A 19,727-nucleotide genomic window follows, 5' to 3' on the forward strand; every position below is an offset into this window, starting at 1 on the left:
TTAGCAAACATTTTCTCATTTGATGCTTAGGACACAGCAGCAAGACAGAAACAATTATTTCCTTCTGTGGCCAAGGAAACCAATACTCACTTTCTAGTTGTAAGTTACTAGTGGGGCCAGAGTATGAACCCAAATCTGTCTGATACCAGAACGCCGTCATGAACTGGAAAGACCTTGCTTCTGGATGACCTTTACCTCTCTGGTCCTTTGTTATTCATCTGTAAGATGAGATGATGGATTAGATCGTGTCAAAGTCCTTTCCAGATCTGCGGTCCTATTACCTGAGAAATGTATCTTCACAGTCCACTCTCCACCTTCCAAGAGGAGGTAGGCAGTTGGCACTAACAAATTCATGGGGTTACATGCATTGTGTAGGTTTGCATCTCTGTGAATAAAAAACAAGTAGGAAATATTTTTAAGTACTTTATACTTCTTACAGTTTAAAGTATTTGAGTAATTAATCACTCATAGGCAGTCACCTTTCTAAAATATAAAAATTAGAACTCTCACTTTCAAAACATATCCTGCTCATGTTTAGTCATGGCTTTTTTTCTTTTTAATGCATTTGAGAGATTGTATCAGTGCTTATTTTCATTCCAGTGGATGGCTTTGAGATTTTTTTTTTAAGTGTGCCAAAAATCTGTTTGTACATCTCTCCAATTTACTATACAATTTTTGAATCTGTAATGGTGAAAAATACTGTTACAAAGTCATCATGTCTACTTTCGAATATTTTGATGTTTATGAAGACTTCCTAAACAACTACCTTTTGTCTCGGGTCCAGAAAAAAAAGTGCTGGGAAGTTAATTGTAACGATAATGTTTTGGAATTGCTTCCCAGGTGCATGTGTGCATGCTCAGTTGTTCAGTCATGTTCACTTCTTTGCAACCTGATAGACTGTGGCCCCTAAGGCTCCTCTGTCCGTGGAATTTTCCAGGCAAGAATACTGGAGTGGGTTGCTCCCTAGGCGGCTCAGTAGTAAAGAATCTTCCTGCCAAGCAGGATACGTGGGTTTGATCCCTAAGTCAGGAAGATCCCCTGGAGAAGAAAACAGCAACCCACTCTAGTTTTCTTGCCTGGGAAATCCTATTGCCTAAGGAGCCTGGTGGGCTGCAGTCCATGCGGTCACAAAAGAGTCAGACACAACTGAGGAACTAAACAGCAACATAATGTTATGGCATTAGGAACATTTTAGATTTCTGTCATCTGTATAAATCCACAGATGATACTGGATGATACTGATCTGATGATACTGACCTTCTCTACATGGTCACACCAGACCTGCAGTCAGAAATGCTCTGCCATCACTTACAGTCAAATCTTGATCAAACACACATTGAACACAATGCCATGGGACCATCTTGCCTGAAGAATAAGGCATGCCTGCAGATGACACAACAGAGTTGGGTAGAGTGCTTGCCAATGGAGACAAGCAGCCCTAGAGGAGACAGAAATTCATCCTGGCTGGAAATGTGCTCAGAACGTTCACGTTAGGTTCTGTTGCTGCATCTGCCATCCCCTCATCACACTTCATAAAACCTCAGACCTCACTACTCAGTCTGTAAAATGAGAGAAATCATGGGAGCCCTGGCATGAGAACTGTGCTAATAATGAAGAAGAATAATAAAAAATAAAATAAAATAATAATGAATAATAATCCTGCCTCTGCTGTGTACCAGCTGTGTGGCTATGGGCAAATCACCCGAGCCTCAGTTTCCCCATCTCCAAAAGAGGGACTGTTAATTGTGTCGTATGGATCAAATGGAAGAGTACATGCCAAAGTGCTGAGACCTTGGGAGCTTGACATGAGAAGACTGTCCCCTTTGAAACATCCTTCCAGGTCCCTGAAAAGTCTACCATACACTTTGTGACTCAAGTCATCAGTTCTCCCAGACATATCATTTTTTCACATTTCCTCATTGGAATAATTTATAAGGAAAGGAAGGGAGTGAAATAATAAACAGGGGGATAAACAGTGAGCAATCAGATGGGAAACACAAACTCACGAGGTGCTGTCACCATTCATTGTCCAGTGGAACGCTGGATTTCCTAGAGCTGCATTCTTAAAGGCAGGTTTTGAAAAAGGATTTAAATTATGTAGAAAAGGCATATTCCATAGACAAAAGGAACTTAGATCACTTGCTCTGAAGGAAGGGTTCAATAGGGTAAATCATAAAATCCTCTCTCAGAGGAATTTTGGGGGGTATCTTTTTTTGAAGGGGAGGCAGAATATACATAGCATAAAATTTACCGTTTAAATAATTTGAACTGTACAGTTCTGTGGCATTCAGTGCACTCACATGGTTGTACAATTGTCGTGTTATCCAGTTTCAAAACTTTTTCAAAATCCCAAGAAGAAACTCTGTACCCGTTAAATAGTATATCCAGAAGAGCTTTGGTTTTAACGTTATATCACAGCTGGAAGGACCCTACAGACTTCTGGTTCAACCCCTCATTTGAATGTGGGGAACCAAGGCTCAGAAAGATCAGGTGTTCTAAATAAACTGGCAAGTTACAAATTCAGATAGGACTGAAATCCAGGGGGTCTCCTCGGTCACTTTCTCTTATACTCAGCATTCATATCCTCTAACAGTTTGCAAACTCGTGCGCCTGATATTCCCCAAAATAGTGGCTCGGAATTTCTCCACAATTTAAGGCCTTGTTGAATAGAATTTTGACTAGACTCGGGGGGGAGATGGAGCCACTCTACAAAATCCTTTAAATTCCATTAAGACTCTCATGTCTTGCATTATATTATTTGCATGACATTTTAGTGAATTTATTTTTTTTAATTTTCTCCATAATAACTTTTAATACCATTGATCGAATGTCAACTCAATGCCATGCATTATAACAGGTGTTAAACATTCATAATCTTATTTTATCCTTAGAGGAGCCCATCAAATGGTTATTTTTATTCCCACTCGGCAGATGGAGAAACTTAGTCTCAAGGAGTCTAAGTCATTTGCCCAAGTTCAGGTTATTTGTTAGGGACAGAACTGGATTCAAAGAACCATTTGACTCCTAAGCCCCAGGACTTTCTCATGTGCCATGATGCTCTCTGCTCTAGAGAAATAAGCACAATCTTGGGTTCTCATGAGGGCTTCCCTGGTGGCTCAGAGGTTAAAGCATCTGCCTGCAATGCAGGAGACCTGAGTTCGATCCCTGGGTCAGGAAGATTCCCCTGGAGAAGGAAATGGCAACCCATTCCAGTATTCTTGCCTGGAGAATCCCATGGATGGAGGAGCCTGGTGGGCTACAGTTCACGGGGTCACAAAGAGTCAGACATGACTGAGTGATTTCATTTGGGTTCTCATATTCCATCCCTAGGCTATGCTCATCCTCACCTGATAAAATCCTACCCATCCTTCAAAATTTACCTTAACCCCAACCTCTTTTATAACAATAATATTAGCTGATAACAGTAATAATATAACATCTGCTAATAAGTGCTTATTATATCCAAGCACTATTATAAGTGCTTTACATGCATTATCTCATTTAATACTCATAGCATCCCTATGAGATGGGTACTATTATTATACTCATTTTACAGATGAGAAAACTGAGGCCCAACTGAGATAAGTGATTTGCCTTTTCAGCTCTTCCCACTAGCATGTGGCTTCTGCCTCCCTCCTCCAAGCCTCCAAGGCCCTCTGTAGTTCTTTATGGCCCTTCTCTGCCTTGTATTAATTATGCATTAACTGTACTCATCTGTGTTCCCACTCCTTGAGCACAGAGACATGCTTGTATTAGTTTTGGTTTGTGCTGACCATCTGGCTCCATCCTCTGCCCCTGTTAGACATGCCAGAATTATTTATTTAATTGAAGGAGACAGTCAGATGTATTGCTGAGCTGGCTGTAAGTAGTCAAAAATAAAAAGAGTTTTCCATTGGAAGAGGAATTTGAGTGTTGCGGAAATTCTCAAATATTTTCCATTAATGAGTCCTCTCTGGCCAAGAACCATGATAATCATCATAAAAATATGTACTCTTGAAATGGAATTTATGGTAGAACTTTGGGAAGAGGGTATCAAGTCAAGTACCTTTTCCTACTGAATCATTTAAAGGGTTGCTAGATTAGGAGCTCTGAATACTGAAGAATATTAGGAGGCTCTTTTCTTCATTTTTTTGCATTGATTTTCCAGACGCTTTAGTGTTAAACCATGCCAGAAGTGTTGCAGAGATGAATCACTATTATCCAAAGGCCGCCAGCTTCTTTTCCTTCTGACAGAAGGATAATTCCACGTGGATCAAATAAATACAGATGTGTAGTAATTAGTTCTATTCCCAGTGAGCCTATTTCCAACACACTAAAGATGTGAGCGATTATGGAGCCTCACCCCAACAGCTTTTATCATTTTAAACTGCTAAACAACAGGATAGGTCATAACCCAGCCTGCTATTAATAATGCATTTATTGTGTGCAACATTATAGATTAGGTGTATGGACTAGAAAAAGAACACCTTTTAACAAGAATATTATGATCTCCCCCCAGAAGCAGCATATGTGCCTGGCTACTCACCTGATGTACAGTCCCAAGGCAATCAAAAGAATAAAAAATCTCATCCAAGGGAAAGAAGCCTACATTGTCAGCGGGCTCCTCCACAGAGATGATCTGGCTGTGGCAGATATGTTAAACATACCCATCCTAGGCCCAGAGCCTGAACTAGCTCATTTCTATAGCACCAAGTCTGGAAGCAAACGGGTCTTTGAGAATGCAAATGTGCCAGTCCCTCCTGGAATATATAGCATCTATAGTCACCAGCAGGTAAGCAGGGTGGACAAGTGAGGCTCTGTTTAAATATTTCACATTCTCTTGACCTTGTAGGAACTTTTTAGGTCTTCTGGAGTCAGCCCTATCCAATGAAGAATATTATGGAACACTTGAGTTGATTTGATGGGATCTGCTTTAGCCTTCAGGCTTTCCTGGTGGTTCAGTGGTAAAGAATCCACTTGTCAGTGCAGGAGACACAAGAGGTGCGGGTTCAATCCCTGTGTCGGGAAGATTCCCTGGAGTAGGAAATGGAAATAGCAACCTACTTTAGTGTTCTTGCCTGGAAAATCCCATGGACAGAGGAGCCTGGTGGGTTACAGTTCATGAGGTTGCAGAAGTGTTGGACGTGACTGAGCACAACACACTTCAGTCCTTTGGTGTTTCAAAGTATCTTCCTATGGGCCTTACAGAAATTGACATTCTGAAAGTATTTATTCATTTGGATTAAGGAACTGAAGGCTTTACTCATGTATTCATCTGCTATCAATATTTATTGCCTTAATATGGATTAGTTCATCATCATATTAGTTAGCTAGTCATTTTAGTAGGACCCTAAGAAATGTGAGAGTCAGTTTGGGCTAAAAGGAGCAGGTTTGCAGAGCTTTAGGGAGTCATATTGCAAAGGGGATGTGGCAGACTACGGATATCCATGGCTTTACAAAAAAAAAAACCCAAATCCTGGCTGTTCAGTAAGTGGCCATAAAGAAAGGGGGAAAACCCCAGAAAGGGGAAGTGAAATGGCTCCAGGAGGAAAACTCTCTGCTTCTGAATTTGCCCTGGTCTAAGTCTATGGCTGTGCATTCTTCCAAAAGATAGTTAGGGCCCTAATATCTGAAGAACCATAATAGTCACTACAAAATTACCCACTAGAGAACTAGAAATTAGCCACTCTAAGTTTTCTCTGGCAGGAGTTCTCACAATTAACTGCTATCTTTTTTTACAATAAAGAAACTAAAAGACAAATAGTTGTTAACATTTCCTAACCTCTGTTTCATTCCATCTCTTAACCATTCCTCTGAGCCAATCACAAGTGATTTTGGGCACCTACTTCTGGGGAAACTAAAAGACAAAATGAGGGTGTTTGTGAGGGACAATATTTAGGGGTAATGCTACTTCTCTTAGCTGCCTGATCCTGATGCTCTGCACCTTGTAGCTGCTGAGCCCCGAACCAAGTCTTTCAACACATCATGCTTTTCAGAGACTAACTGGCAATTATTAAATTGCCCCCAGATTGTTTCAATCTTGCTAGATAGAGTGTTCATGGGCAATAATACATAGACTCATGAAGGAAGTTTCTTTTAAAGAGGGCAGTCTAGAAAAGGCACAGGCTATCTTAATAGGATTAGAAGAGAGAGGCTTCCCCTGACCTCATGTGTCCCTTCCGTTATCATTAACCTCCACTGAAATTTGAAGGTAACAGAGTGGATTGCTTAACTCTGCTTCCCTGTAGAATACTAGGCTCATAGACATATTACAAGTGAAATGCATTTTTAAGTGATACAATTTCATACGTGTATATTACATTAAACAGTCCTCAAAACCTTAGAATGTATGTGCACTATTTATATTGAGTGAGTCTTGCTTTTGTCCCCATTGATGCTATGAAGTATTTTAGAACTTTATATGTTAATTGTGGTAAAAGATACAGGAATCTTTAATGCAGTAAAGCTTCACTCTAATGCTGATATTCAGAAGTAGGATAAAAACCTCTCCTCAAAGATAAATTGGATTTAAAGGGTGTCATTTCACCTATGGTGTGTGCAAATTGTATCACAATAAACTAAGTCATAACTGAGGTCTGCACTACTTATTTCGAAACCACATGTCTGAGGTCAAGAATTGAAACACTCCATTGAGATTTTTCCAGATAATGCCTATTCTACCTCATCTATCTGAACATGTCAGCATTTTGAATTTGCAGATGGTAATGAATCAGTAACATTGACTTTTTACCGATGTGCTTCATAAACTTAAAGCTGGTGAAAGAAAGCTGTGATTATTTTAATTTAGGTTAATAAATATTCCTAGCTATCAGTTGGATTTTAGCAGTAGACATTTTTCTCTTTCTGCCCTACACCAGTATAAAATGTATGGCAATTAAAAAATATATTACATCTTTTGAATAGACTCAAATAGAAAATGATAAATGTTTGGCAGTAACATAAAGTCATTTACTTTATGATTAAGTAATTTATTTTATTTTCTAAGTCCAGCTTGAGCACAGTGGGCATTTCCTGTTTTGATCCATAAAGTAACCAGGCAACTTCTCTTTCTGGCATGTGCTCCATATGAAATATTGACAGCTTTGGTTAAATAATCAAAAATGGCAATGCTATTTTAAAGCACTGTTCAATTTTCACTTAAAGATAGCACATAATTCTTTCCAGTGGTATAGTCTTTACAATACTATTGATCCTTTTCATTACTGTAGGGAATCCATCAACAGACACCCATTTATAGGATTCTCAGAAGCAACAAATAATAGGATTTGGAAGAAGCAGATAATAATTCTGTTAGTAGCTGAAACTTCCAAATATGCAATATATCCAAACATACAATGAAAAGGACTGTGCCAGAATATCTTTCCTTATACTGGCAAGAGAATCTTATTGGACATTAACAGGCCAAGAACTATTTCTTCTTGTGCAGCATATGACCATAATGGAATCTATCTTCTCAACACAACGTTAGAGAAAGAAGGGATATAACTTTGAAAGACACATTTTTAAAAGCCTTCCTAGGCTATGCTCATAGCCATATGGTGTGTAGACCAGAGTACTTGTCATTTAAACACCCACATTATCCCTAGACACTACTTGATAATTAGGGAGCTGAGACAATTTCATTTTCACCCTAATTGAATACCCTATGGTTGCATGGGGCTTCCAGGGGTCCCAAGTATGTCTGTTTTAGTATCACTTCAACATTGCTGTACACTGTAGCATCTCCAGGACGATTGGCTGGAAAGACCCAGCTCAAAAGAACAGATTGTGCCTTTAATCAAAATAATTTTAATCTTCCAGTTCCAGATTTCAACAGATTTTTTTCCAGAATTATGAGTCCTTTCACATTCTGTAGTTTAAAAAAATCCATTTGGTGAACAAAACTCATCAAAAAGAGAAGAGAACAGTGTTGCAGAAGCCTCCTTAAGCACAGACCATGGCCAAGAATAGCATGGGGTAGGCTCAGGAGAGGGAACGCTTAATATTGTTTCTTTCAATATAGATTAGAAAGTCTGATAAGAAGATCAAACAAAAAAATCACTTTGTGGTCTAATGAGTTATTTTTCACCAAGGCTCTACTAGAACAGTATTACCTATAATTAAGTAATCTTGCTATAGACTTTTTCTGATTCAAACTTATCCAAATGGCTTATTGACTGTAAAGGAAGTTGCTTGTCTTGCTCCTGACTTCCTTCTCCACCTCACCCTTCTCTGCCTCTCTGTAGCTTGAGATGGATAGCATAGTGGAGAAGAAATGGGCTTAGGTATTGGACTCAGAGCAGCCTGGGTGGAGTCCCTGTTCTGGGACTCAGTCTTGTGTGATCGTGGGCAAGTTATTTAAATTACCTGAGTCTCAGTTATTTACACATAAAATAGAATTAATAATGGTGCCTATTTCATAGGTTTTTGTGAGTGTTCAATGAGAAGATTTGTGTAAAGAGCTATGCCAAAGGCCTAAAGCCTACTGAGAGTTCAGTGATGTTAACTAATATAGTTATTATTATTATTATTATTGTGATATTCGAGCTTGCATGTCTACCCCTGAAACATTCATGTGACTGAGCCCAGTTCTTGAGAAAAGTTTCAAATAAGATGTAGGAGAGGTGTGTATTCCAATAAAGTTGCTTTCACGAGTTTTTTAACCTCCTTTATCTGTCTTGTTCATATAATACTTATAACACACTTGGTCAATTGACTGGCCAAACAAATGTATTTCATGTATACTAATGAGAAAAAAATTAAATATTTTATAGATTATAACACTTAAAAGCTCAGCAAAGCTCCAAATAGTTTAAGTTTTCAAGACTATAACTTTTTATAGTCTTGAAACTATAAAAGAATCATTTGAAGAATCAATAAGTAAACACATTATTCTCCGAAAAAGGAAGAGAACACTATTAAGATTCAATTACAGATATTCAGATTTTTTCTTTTGCCTTCAAAAGTCATCAAGTGATAATTTCATAATTTCTCATAAATAAGATTATACTTTTAAACATGTCTTTGGTCCCTTTGGTTGGTGATTTCTTTATACCATATTCATGTATGGGGTCAATCAAAAAGTTCATTTGCATTTTTGCATAACAGCTTATGCTGCTACTGCTGCTAAGTCGCTTCAGTCGTGTCCGACTCTGTGCGATCCCAGAGATGGCAGCCCACCAGGCTCCCCCATCCCTGGGATTCTCCAGGCAAGACTGGAGTGGGTTGCCATTTCCTTCTCCAACGCATGAAAGTGGAAAGTGAAAGTGAAGCCGCTCAGTCATGTCCGACTCTTCGTGACCCCACAGACTGCAGCCTACCAGGCACCTCCATCCATGGGATTTTCCAGGCAAGAGTACTGGAGTGGGGTGCCACTGCCTTCTCCAAACAGCTTATGGAAAAACCCTGAATGAACTTTTTGGCCAACCCAACATATACACACACAAACACATATCACTTAAAACTTCTAATCTGTGTTAGTAACTAGAAGATAACCAAATGAACAGTTTGAAATAAAGACATGTGAGAAGTGCTACAGCTAAGTTAACACGATAAGAAAGAATCCAGGAAATTAACTGTTGCTGTGTCTTTGGCCCCACAGATAATAGAACAGGTGAGTCAGCTGGTCATCGATCACCTAGAAATCCAACGCTGGCTCTTTAAAGCGGACTATGAGTTTGGAGGAAATGGGACTGCGTTTTGTGACATTCCCTCCCACCTAAAGTGCTACAGCTGGGTCCTAAAGGAGAGTCAGAGATACAGTCGTGAAGACTGGAGAAAGAAATGGGCACAAGTGAGTATTCAGTGGTAGCATAAACCCAAAGTGTCTGTGAACAGATAGGAGATAAAGCAAAAGGCTTAGCTAGGAGATAAGGCACTTTCTTGTAGACTCAGCTGAGTTACCTATCAGCAGTTGAGACCTTAGGCAATTTTTTACTTTCCTGGGCCTTAGTTTTTATGTACAAAGTGAATGAGGTTGATCAGGTTATCTTAAATGTTCCTTCTTGGATCCCTAAAAAATCCTCAAATTGATTATGATAATAATTAGGACGTAGTGTTTTTTATGATAGCCAAATAACATTTCAAATCTAATCATTTGCTCTAAGTGATTCTAGATCATATGCTTCTACCAACTGTTGTTATTAAGCTAGTTGTATTTTATTGTGAGAGGGAAATTCTATTAGTGAATGCTTGTCACCTGGAAGCTAATGTTTAATAGCTTTCTGTCAGCAGTCATACGTTTTTGAAGACAATTCAAGGAAATTTATGTAACTGCTGGTCCCTGTGAGATGTTGAGAAAATAATACATTCCAGCAAGAAAATCTCCAGGCAAGAACAGAATAATAGGTAAAAACTCTTAATACGTGAGTGATGTATATGGATTTTTCCACGTATATTGGTGGGAGGATGAATTGTACAACTTCTTAGTCTGTTTCAAAGTTGCTTAATAATTAGTTTTATATGGCTTCATATATGAATTAAACCCACCATTCTGAAAATGGCATCATTTTGCATTCAGAGACCTCGTCTCACTGACTTCACTTAATCTCAAATCTCTGTTTTTCACTACTGATGAAAGTATAACTGATGAGGAAAATTCAGACACAAATTTTCCATGAACTGATTCCTTTTTCCCTGCCAAATTCTGTAGTGGTGGCTGTGCAGTGATTTGCACCTGCTTTGAGCATCCCACTACAGAAGCAGATGAATCAAGATACCAGTGATAGAAAGGGAGCGGCACACAGAGAGAACCACATTATTCTTGTGAAAATGAGATGATGAATAAATCTAGAGAACAGTCAGACGAGAGAGTTCCCTTTGATAAATGTTAGTTCTCCTCATGATCTATTTAGGGCTTTTCTTCCTCCTCCATCAGTGAATGGACTTAATGCAGTACCTGTCATGGCGAGCTTTTTACATATTATTTAAAGGATACCAAAGTGAATTACTCTCCTAAGAAAAAAATAAAACAAGGAAAGGAAAATGTATTTAATTTTGAGGCCCAGAGGCCCATCCATAGAGGTTGCTCTTGTGTTCTCCTTGGACTGGATTTTATTTCATCTTGTATTTAAAAAGTTTTTTAAGCAAAACTGTTGAGATTAAACCATGAAAAGTATGACTTTTTTTAATCTAAAAAATTGAAATGTTTGTGTGCTTGTGTGCTAAGTCGCTTCAGTCATGTCCGACTCTCAGCGACCCCATGGACTGTAGCCCCCCAGGCTCCTCTGTCCATGGAATTCTCCAGGTAAGAACACTGGAGTAGGTTGCCATGCCCTCCTCCAGAGGATCTTCCTGACCCAGGGATCAAACCCAAGTCTCTTTCCTCTCCTGCATTGGGGGGCAGGTTCTTTACCACTAGCACTACCTGGGAAGCCCCAGTGTTAATGTACAAAGTATTTGCTTGCCTCAGTATTTCAAATCAATAATTTTTATAGAATTCTCCTGATACTATACTATGATAAATTTGAAATGTTTTTATTAAGTTCTAAAAATATTTAATATATTGACATATAGCTGAATTGCATTTAGAAATCTGAATATATATTATTTCATTTCAAATATTTTAAACTATACCATTTTAAATTGCCACCAATTACATTTGGCATTATTGTTAATGTTGTCAAATGTGACACTTATGAATAATTAATGATCTGTCTAAATTTTTTTTAACTTAACAAGGGAAAACAATTATTATGAAATCTTTCTATGTTCTGAGACCTGTGCTTGACCATGATGTTGTTAGAAGCCAAAAATAAAAAAATAAAGTACTTCTGAAGAGCTTTTTTTTTTGTTAGGAGACTATTGACATTCTTTTGCCTTCAAAGTGAAATCGCATTCAGAGTGGCAGTGAACTGCAATCTCCACTGAGTGTAGCTATTGAGAATTTAGGATTAGAACTATCCTTTGTTCCAGAAGACCATCATAATGGTGCATGTTGAGACATCAAAGCATTACTTTATGAGCACAGGCATGTTTTAATGTCCTATTACAGTTTGCAGACCTGTTTCTTTTGATAATGAAGATGTTGTGTCATCAAGCCTAGCCTGGCACATGGAAAACATATGCTGGCAGGTTATTAAAAATTTCAGCTTCTTGATGAAAGACTATCCTGCAGGCTAAGAGTCCAGAGAAAGACTCCATTCTGGGAGAATTATTAGAAATGAGAATATGACTGTAAGCACTAAATTATGTTAATACTCACAAATAGCATCATTTGCATAGCAGTTTATGACACGATACCATGATTTTTCTCATTGGTATGTTGTAGGCAACAGATTAAAAACAGTGCTGTTTATAGGGGTTTGAACTATTTTGAGATTCTCTTGCGTCTTGTGCAGATATTGGTTTTAGATGTAGTCATGATTCAGTGTGGACTCCAGGATCTATAAGGATCATCTTTTTTTCACCTATCTAATTGAGAACCAGAGTTATTTGGTTGCAGTTGACTTGAAACAAAGTCATGGAATCAACAGATGATAAAACACTGAAGTCACATTTTAAAAATCAGTGTTGACATGTAAGTGATTTTAGGAAAAGCAGGATGTTACATAATAGCCACAATAAAAAGAGCACAACTCTCAGTTGTTCCATCCTGTCTTGGTACCAACCTTACTCTCTTCATCCTGAAAGTGAAAGTGTTAGTCACTAGGTCATGTCCGACTCTGCAATCCCACAGACTGTAGCCCACCAGGCTCCTGTGTCCATGGGATTTTCCAGGCAAGAATACTGGAGCAGGTTGCCATTCCCTTGTCCAGAGGATCTTTCCGACCCAGGGATCGAACTGGGTCTCCTGCATTGCAGGCAGATTGTTTACCATCTGTGCCTGTCCTGCCAGCTAACATAATCTACTTCCCCCAACAGGTTCCAGTAAACTCACTTAAATACTCAATGCCTATTAAGTTTCAGTGAATCTACACGTGTGCATGCTCCGAAGTTGCCACTCCAGAGACGAGAGAATTTATTTTCATTTAGTAGGAATAAAGGCTTAAGCAAAGACACACCTGTAGGGGAAAAAACCTTCCTGGACACTCTCACCTAAGACAGTGCAGGGAGACAGTTGTTGTGGTACTAGCCCTTGTGCCGTTCCCTTTCTGTTTATAAAGGGAAACTTCACTCCCTCACTCCTGGAAAACTGGCTTGTTAGTAGTGACACCTGGTGACACTGCGTTAGAAAAGTAGTTGCCAGAATGCTGGCCTAGACATGAGATTTTGTAGACCCCCACGAATGGGCTTCCCTGGTAATTCAGCTGGGAAAGAATCCACCTGCAATGCAGGAGACCCCGGTTCGATCCCTGGGTCAGGAAGATCCCCTGGAGAAGGGATAGGCTACCCACTCTAGTATTCTTGGGTTTTTCTGGTGGCTCAGACAGTAAAGAAATCACTCGCAATGTAGGAGACCTGGGTTTGATTCCTGGGTTGGGAAGATCCTCTCAAAGAGGGCATGACAACCCACTCCAGTATTCTTGCCTGGAGAATCCCCATGGACAGAGGAGCCTGGCAGGCTACAGTCCATGAGGTCACAAAAAGTCAGACACAACTAGCAACTAAGCACACAGACCCATGAGTGGGCTTCCCAGGTGGAACTAGTGATAAAGAACCCACCTCCCAATGCAGGATAGGCGAGAGATGCAGGTTTGATCCCTGGTTCAGGAAGATCCCCTAGAGGAGGGCATGGCAACCCTCTCTAGTATTCTTGCCTGGGAAATCCATGGACAGAGGAGCCTGGAGGGCTACAGTCCATGGGGTCGCAAAGAGCTGGACACAGCTGAAGCTAGTTAGCATGCATGCACACAGACCCAGGAATACACTACACACAGGCACACAGACTAGGCATGAATACACAAGGAAATGTTTTGACATTTCCTTGTATCATTGCATATTTGAATCTGCAGATGTGGAACCCACATACCAAGGGTGAGCAATGCCATTTTATATTTGGGACTTGAGGATTCTTGGATTTTGTTATCCATGGGAGTCCTACCATCAATCCTCCTTGATGGCAAGGGACAACTGGGTGCCAGGCATTTCAGCACTTTACTTGAATTGACTCATTCTGTCTCGGAAAACCTCTGAAGTTTTTACTCGTTTACTTCCACACCACTTTGTGAAGGAAGGTATTGTTATTCTGTTTACAGATAGAGAAATAGATTCCTTGGAAGTGAAATGATTGCCCAGGTTCACATAGCTAGTCAATGATCCGCATCTAGCTTGGAAACCACATCCACTCCTCCTGGTCCCCTGCCCTGGCCACACTGAGTTGAATCCACTTAGAAAAGACCCACTATTTGAAAGCCCTGAAGTAGTGTTCTCCCTCTGGTCCCTGCCTTTGTGGCCTGCTGCCTTTGTGGCAGATTGTCTGCTTTCTACAGAGACTTGTGGGCAACACAAAGGTCCCATAGCTATTGCTCTCAAATGCCTTCCCTTTCCTGACTGGCAGGGCAGCTGCTGTCTGTTGCTAGTCGGCTGGGAGGAAAGAGAGCCATTAGTACACACGCCTCAGAGTTTTGAGGAAGAAGCCCTGTCGGAGAGTCTCTAGGGTTCAGCTTTGCAACACAGCTGCCTCACCTACCTACTTATGTGAGTGGGTGAGGATAGTGAGTTTGAGATGCCACCTTTTGATCATTCATGGGGGTGACAAATTTTTCTAGATCATTTTAGTGAACCTGTAAATTCTCAGAAAACTTAGAGTAAGCAGCCTTTCTTCACAATCAGACATGGCATTAAAAATATCGTGAGTATTTAAAGCCCTGCTTTTTGTTTTGTTTTGTTTTGGACCATGGAAAGATTATTTTATTCCATGAAAACATTCTCAACAGAGAACACTGTCTTAAACAAAGCATTTACATTAAGAAATCAACATGTGCACAGAAAGAGTAAAAATTACTGAAAAATTAAAGATTTCTTTTGGACAATTCACATGTTCAAAAAACCCTGCTTTTTGGATAAGCAACCAAATATTTTATTTTTTTTTTATATTTCTTTATATCTCCTGTTCCAGATTGATGCGGTAAATTTCCTTTTAAGCAGAAAAAGGTTTGGAATAGACCAGTCTGAATAGTTGAACATTCAGGATAAGTAGGAAGTGGTCTGGCTTCATGGGTTCCATGGACTAGGCAAATGGAGGTTACTGGGGCAAGGGGGAACCATGGGCAAATCACTTCAGCTGTCCAAGCCTCTATCTCTTCAAGTGTAAAGAGAGATAATATTAGCACCTGTCTCCTGGAGGAGGTAGTAAGAATTAAAGGAGATGACCCTTGTGCATTGGCTGCCAATGTATCAATATTTAGCACATAAGACCTCAAAAAATGCTATGTGTTATTAACATTACCATAAAATTGCATCAGAATTAAATTGTAGGTAGTATTGAACAAGTACATACAACTTAATCTTTTTCTGGTGATTCAGAAGGTCCTATAGCACCTTTTAGGCTTCTAGAATATTGTTCTAAGCATCAGTTATCATATAGGATTGTGACTGTTGAAGATACAAGATTGTGGACCAAAGCGTGCCTAACCCAATGGTTTACCCAGATAAGGCCTGTAAAAGAATAAGCCTTGCTAGCAGCCTGGTTTCTTATAATTTGAAAACAGAAAATAATTCCAGTTATTTTAGCATCCTACATGTTGAATAAAGAGGCACTGACCTGATAAACTAGAGATTTTCCTGACCACAAGATTGAGACCCATTTGCTTCATTTTTCTGGTTCCAGTTGGTATCTTTTCTAATTAGTGTAGCAGCACGTCACCGCAATCATTGGAAAGTCTTAATCATTTACATATTTTTCCTTATCTCTGAAAATGACTTAGAATGTTTTCTTCCAGTTCAGTGGTTATTTTCATGAAGCTGCCAGGGTTGGGTTGGAGGTGCTTCTCAGTGCCTGAGGAAGATGACAGGAGAAGGAAAATTGCCTCCCCAAGTTAAACGAAAGCTGGGTCCCCCTTCCGAGGACCTATAATAATCAGCTATACAAGCTGTTGGTTTGTGTGTCCTATTGATTTAATATGCTTCTAATCAGTACATAAAGCTATGGGCCTGCAGTGTTAATTTTTCATATGCTTACAAAGTACCCTTTGATTTTCTGTCACACGTTAATTACAGCATTTTGCCATTAAATAGGAAGCTTTGTGTAAACTAATTACAAGGTAATCATTGTCTACTGCAAGCGTGCTGTTTGTACCTTTTATTTTATTCTAAAAATGCACAGATCTCACAGTCTGGAAATGCTCTACCTTCCAGCCATTAGCTCTCACTAATTCATAGCATTATTGTGGTGAGAGTGTAGGAGTTGTAATTGTTGTGGTATCAGAGCTGTTAATTACCGGAGTAAACAGTTGAAATGGTGCCAAGGTCTATTGTACAAGGCAGAGAAAAGGAGGTTTAAATGTTACTCCCACCATCTGGGGACTAGGGGAGAGGCAAATGCTTGAGAACAGCAGTGAGGCGCTATCGCCGCCTCAGCTCCAGGGTTGGCGGCCATATGGATCCAGAATATTTTGAATCAATTGAATTTAACTGCCAGTTTTTCGCAATAACGGCGTGAAAGGAAGGAATAAAGCAAAAGATGAGAGGAACAAGAATTGGTTAGTGTTTTCACACACAGGAAGTCCCTGTTGGAGTTCTTTTGGAAATATCTGCTTTTCCGAAAGCCACAGAGCAGGCACGGGTATTTGGAACAGAGTCAGAGTGGGCTGACTCTCCTCTGCCGGCCACCGCGCCATTTGCTTCTGGTCATCTGTCCTCCATGCCCCTCGGCGAGAGGGGAATGGCCTTGAGAAGACCCGGACTTCTGTGTGATTGTGCCAGAGTAAACAAATCCTCATTTTGGGAATTCAGTGCTTTGTTACCCTGGTGTTTTCATAAACCTGGTCTGTAGAAAAAAATGATAAATAGATAATGCTGTCCCATCTGCCTCAACTGTTTACCTCTGTACCTGTGGAAATATCAAGGAAGGTATAGAATCTGATTAAGGAAAGCAGATGCTTACCCCTTCCCTTGGTATAAAATTAAAATATAAATTTTCCTGTAAGCCTCTCACTTCATTTGACAAATTCACCCCTTTCCCTCACTAGAATGAAAAATCAAGTCCAATGGGCACATGTGTTTTCTTTTGTTTTTAATTTTCAACTAAAGAGCTTTTTCAGCATATACAGTTTTCTCAATCAGTGATATTTCTCTAATTGGAAAGAAACCTATTAGCCATAAAATAAGTATGGTGGCCACTTCGACTTATAGTTGATTTTTAAACTGTGTGGTTTCTGTTTTAAAATATTGCATAATCTTTAAAACAGTCATATTTTTACTTGGCGTCACTATTATTTAATATAATTGCCTTTAAACCCATTTTCCAACATTAAAAATACCTTTTAAAAATCTGCCACTTGCTGCTGTAACTACTTTTTAATATCATTCCCCAAACATGAACAGATTCTTCTTTTTTTAAACCACCCTGGATTATTTATTTTTAATTGTTCCTTTAGCAGATGTTGAAGTAATTCAGGGTATAGTGTAAACAACTCCTTTAAAGAGAGAGATCACAAACCATCACATTTACCATGAGCCAAGGGCCGTGTCTGTCGGGCTTTTATGGGTGGCTTTAGCCCACAGGAAAAATGTTTCCTGCTTTTGTTTATGTGCAAAGTTCAATTACGAATTTCAAGAAATGCTTAATCTTTATCTACTGAAACCCCCAGCATGCAGCGCGACAGGGTGAGCCTAGAAAGAAAATCAGGGCCCCCTGTGGAGAGGGGGAAAAAGAAACAGCCGTTGAGGAGCTGAAAAGTTGAAAGGGAATGAAGCTCTCCAGTGTTTCTGGTGGGGCAAAGCAGTTGTGCTGAGTTTTGGAATGCAGAAGAAACATATGTGCCTCAGTTGGACAAAGCGCTTCTCGAGTCAAATCAACTGCTAGGCCTGCGTGTTGGTGCAAGGTGGAGGCCTGGATAATGAGGGACAGACTCCTCGAGAAGCAGCGAGTGGATAATGCTACATAAGTATGGAATTATATACCGCACTTTCACCATTCTGTTTAATGAGAGCCGCCACCACCGCGAATCACTTGCCACACAGTCGAAATGGGCCATTAGCTATCAAGGGAAAATTGTCTTTGCCGCTTTCAGCAGATGGAGCAAATATTTTACAAAGCAATTTTACATACCAAAAACATTTGTGTGCCTTGGTAATGTTGGCTGTTTTACATTATGTTACCTTCTACAGCAGCATAATTTTCCATCTCATCGAAGGCAAAGTTGGCATTTTTGATTTTTAAACTCTCAATTAACAATTAAACATGGAGTATTAAGGCAGTCCTTAAACTTTAAGTAGGTGTGGGAAGAAGTTTATGACTTGCTGAAGACATTTTCATTTTTTCTTCATCTTCTCAGCATATTTTTACACTCTAAAGAGGGACGATTGCTAATGATCTTAAGGGAAAGGGATGAGTGGAAACTTCATTACTGATTGCCGAATGAGAGTAACTAATGCAGGGAGTGATCAGAGCATTTGTTGGCTTATGTGTCCAGCATGGATTGTGGGTACACAGTTTGGTCCACCCATTTGTATCAGTTTAAAATGTTTAATATTCAATAACAGAAAACCCAACTCAAAGTGACTTTAACAACAAAGAGAATTTTTTAAAGTAAAAATAAAAAATAAAGAGACTTTATTATCTCAGCTAAATGAAAATCCAGAGATTGTCTCTGACATCAGAGAAGGCTTAATCCAGGTTTCCCTGATGGTTCAGATGGTAAAGAATCAGGAGGAAAGGATTAATCCAGTGGCACAGAATCAACAAGGACCCAGTTACTTTCCATCCCTCCCCCATACTGTGCAGAATATCTGCTCCATCCTAAGGCTGGTGGTCCCCAGGGTTGCTGGGGGGCTGCCATTGGCTCCTGAAGCTTGTCCTTGATCAAGGTAATAGGAAGAGAGAAAATCTCACCAGGCAGCATTCTCAGAAAAGCATAAAGGCTTCTTTCTCAGAAGGCCCCAGCAAGTGCTTCCTAACACTTGAATGGCCTGACTGGGTCATGTGCCCCTCCTGAACCGATCACTGTGGCCAGGGTATGGCTTTGCTAACCAGGGGGCCCTCCTTGGAGCTGAGTGTGAGATTACTCTCAATTCTTACGTAGCTAAGAATGGGGTAGGGACAGTTCCTGAGAGGAAGTTGGAGATATCATTACCTGGAACAAGAAGACAAAGATGCTGGGCAGCCAACAACAGATGTAATTTCTGTCATTTTTCATAAATTTGACAGCACAGACTTAGTATCACATGTGGATGATCTAATCTGACCCAGGTGGACTCCCACTGCCCGCCCATGGCAGTCACAGACACAGAGCTCGTTGCACTATGGCATACTAATAGCAACTAGATTGGAACCCCAGTTTGCTACTTCACGGCTGTGATATGAAATGGAGATGATAATGACTACTTCAGAGAGTGGCTTTGAGATAATAAATATAAAAACCTCTGGCACAGACCTGTCACATGGTAAGTTTTCAATAAGAGAGAGCTATTGTTTTACCTAAAAAATAGCTGTCGTCGGGACTCCACTGGTGGTCCAGTGGTTAGAATCTGCCGGCCAGTGCATAGGGCACAGATTTGACCCCTGGTCCAGGAAGATCCCACATGCCAAGGAGCAACCAAGCTTGTGCACCACAACCACTAAGCCCGCACTCTAGAGTCCATGAACTGCAGCTTACCGAAGCCCACACGCCCAGAGCCCATGCTCTGCGATGAGAAGCCACTGCAGT

General features: G+C 40.0%; 1 protein-coding gene across 1 annotated transcript in view; it reads left to right on the forward strand.

The window, feature by feature from the left end:
- The window catches only part of IQCH (IQ motif containing H), a 227,253-nt gene that overhangs the window by 134,337 nt on the left and 73,189 nt on the right, over nucleotides 1-19,727 (forward strand). The window contains exons 13-14 of the mRNA XM_052646857.1: nucleotides 4,499-4,771; nucleotides 9,581-9,772. Of these exons, the coding sequence (XP_052502817.1) occupies nucleotides 4,499-4,771; nucleotides 9,581-9,772 (465 nt within the window). The remainder of the gene's footprint in view (nucleotides 1-4,498; nucleotides 4,772-9,580; nucleotides 9,773-19,727) is intronic.

This window comes from Budorcas taxicolor, chromosome 10 (genome assembly GCF_023091745.1).
Source record: "Budorcas taxicolor isolate Tak-1 chromosome 10, Takin1.1, whole genome shotgun sequence".
Lineage (NCBI taxonomy): Eukaryota > Metazoa > Chordata > Mammalia > Artiodactyla > Bovidae > Budorcas > Budorcas taxicolor.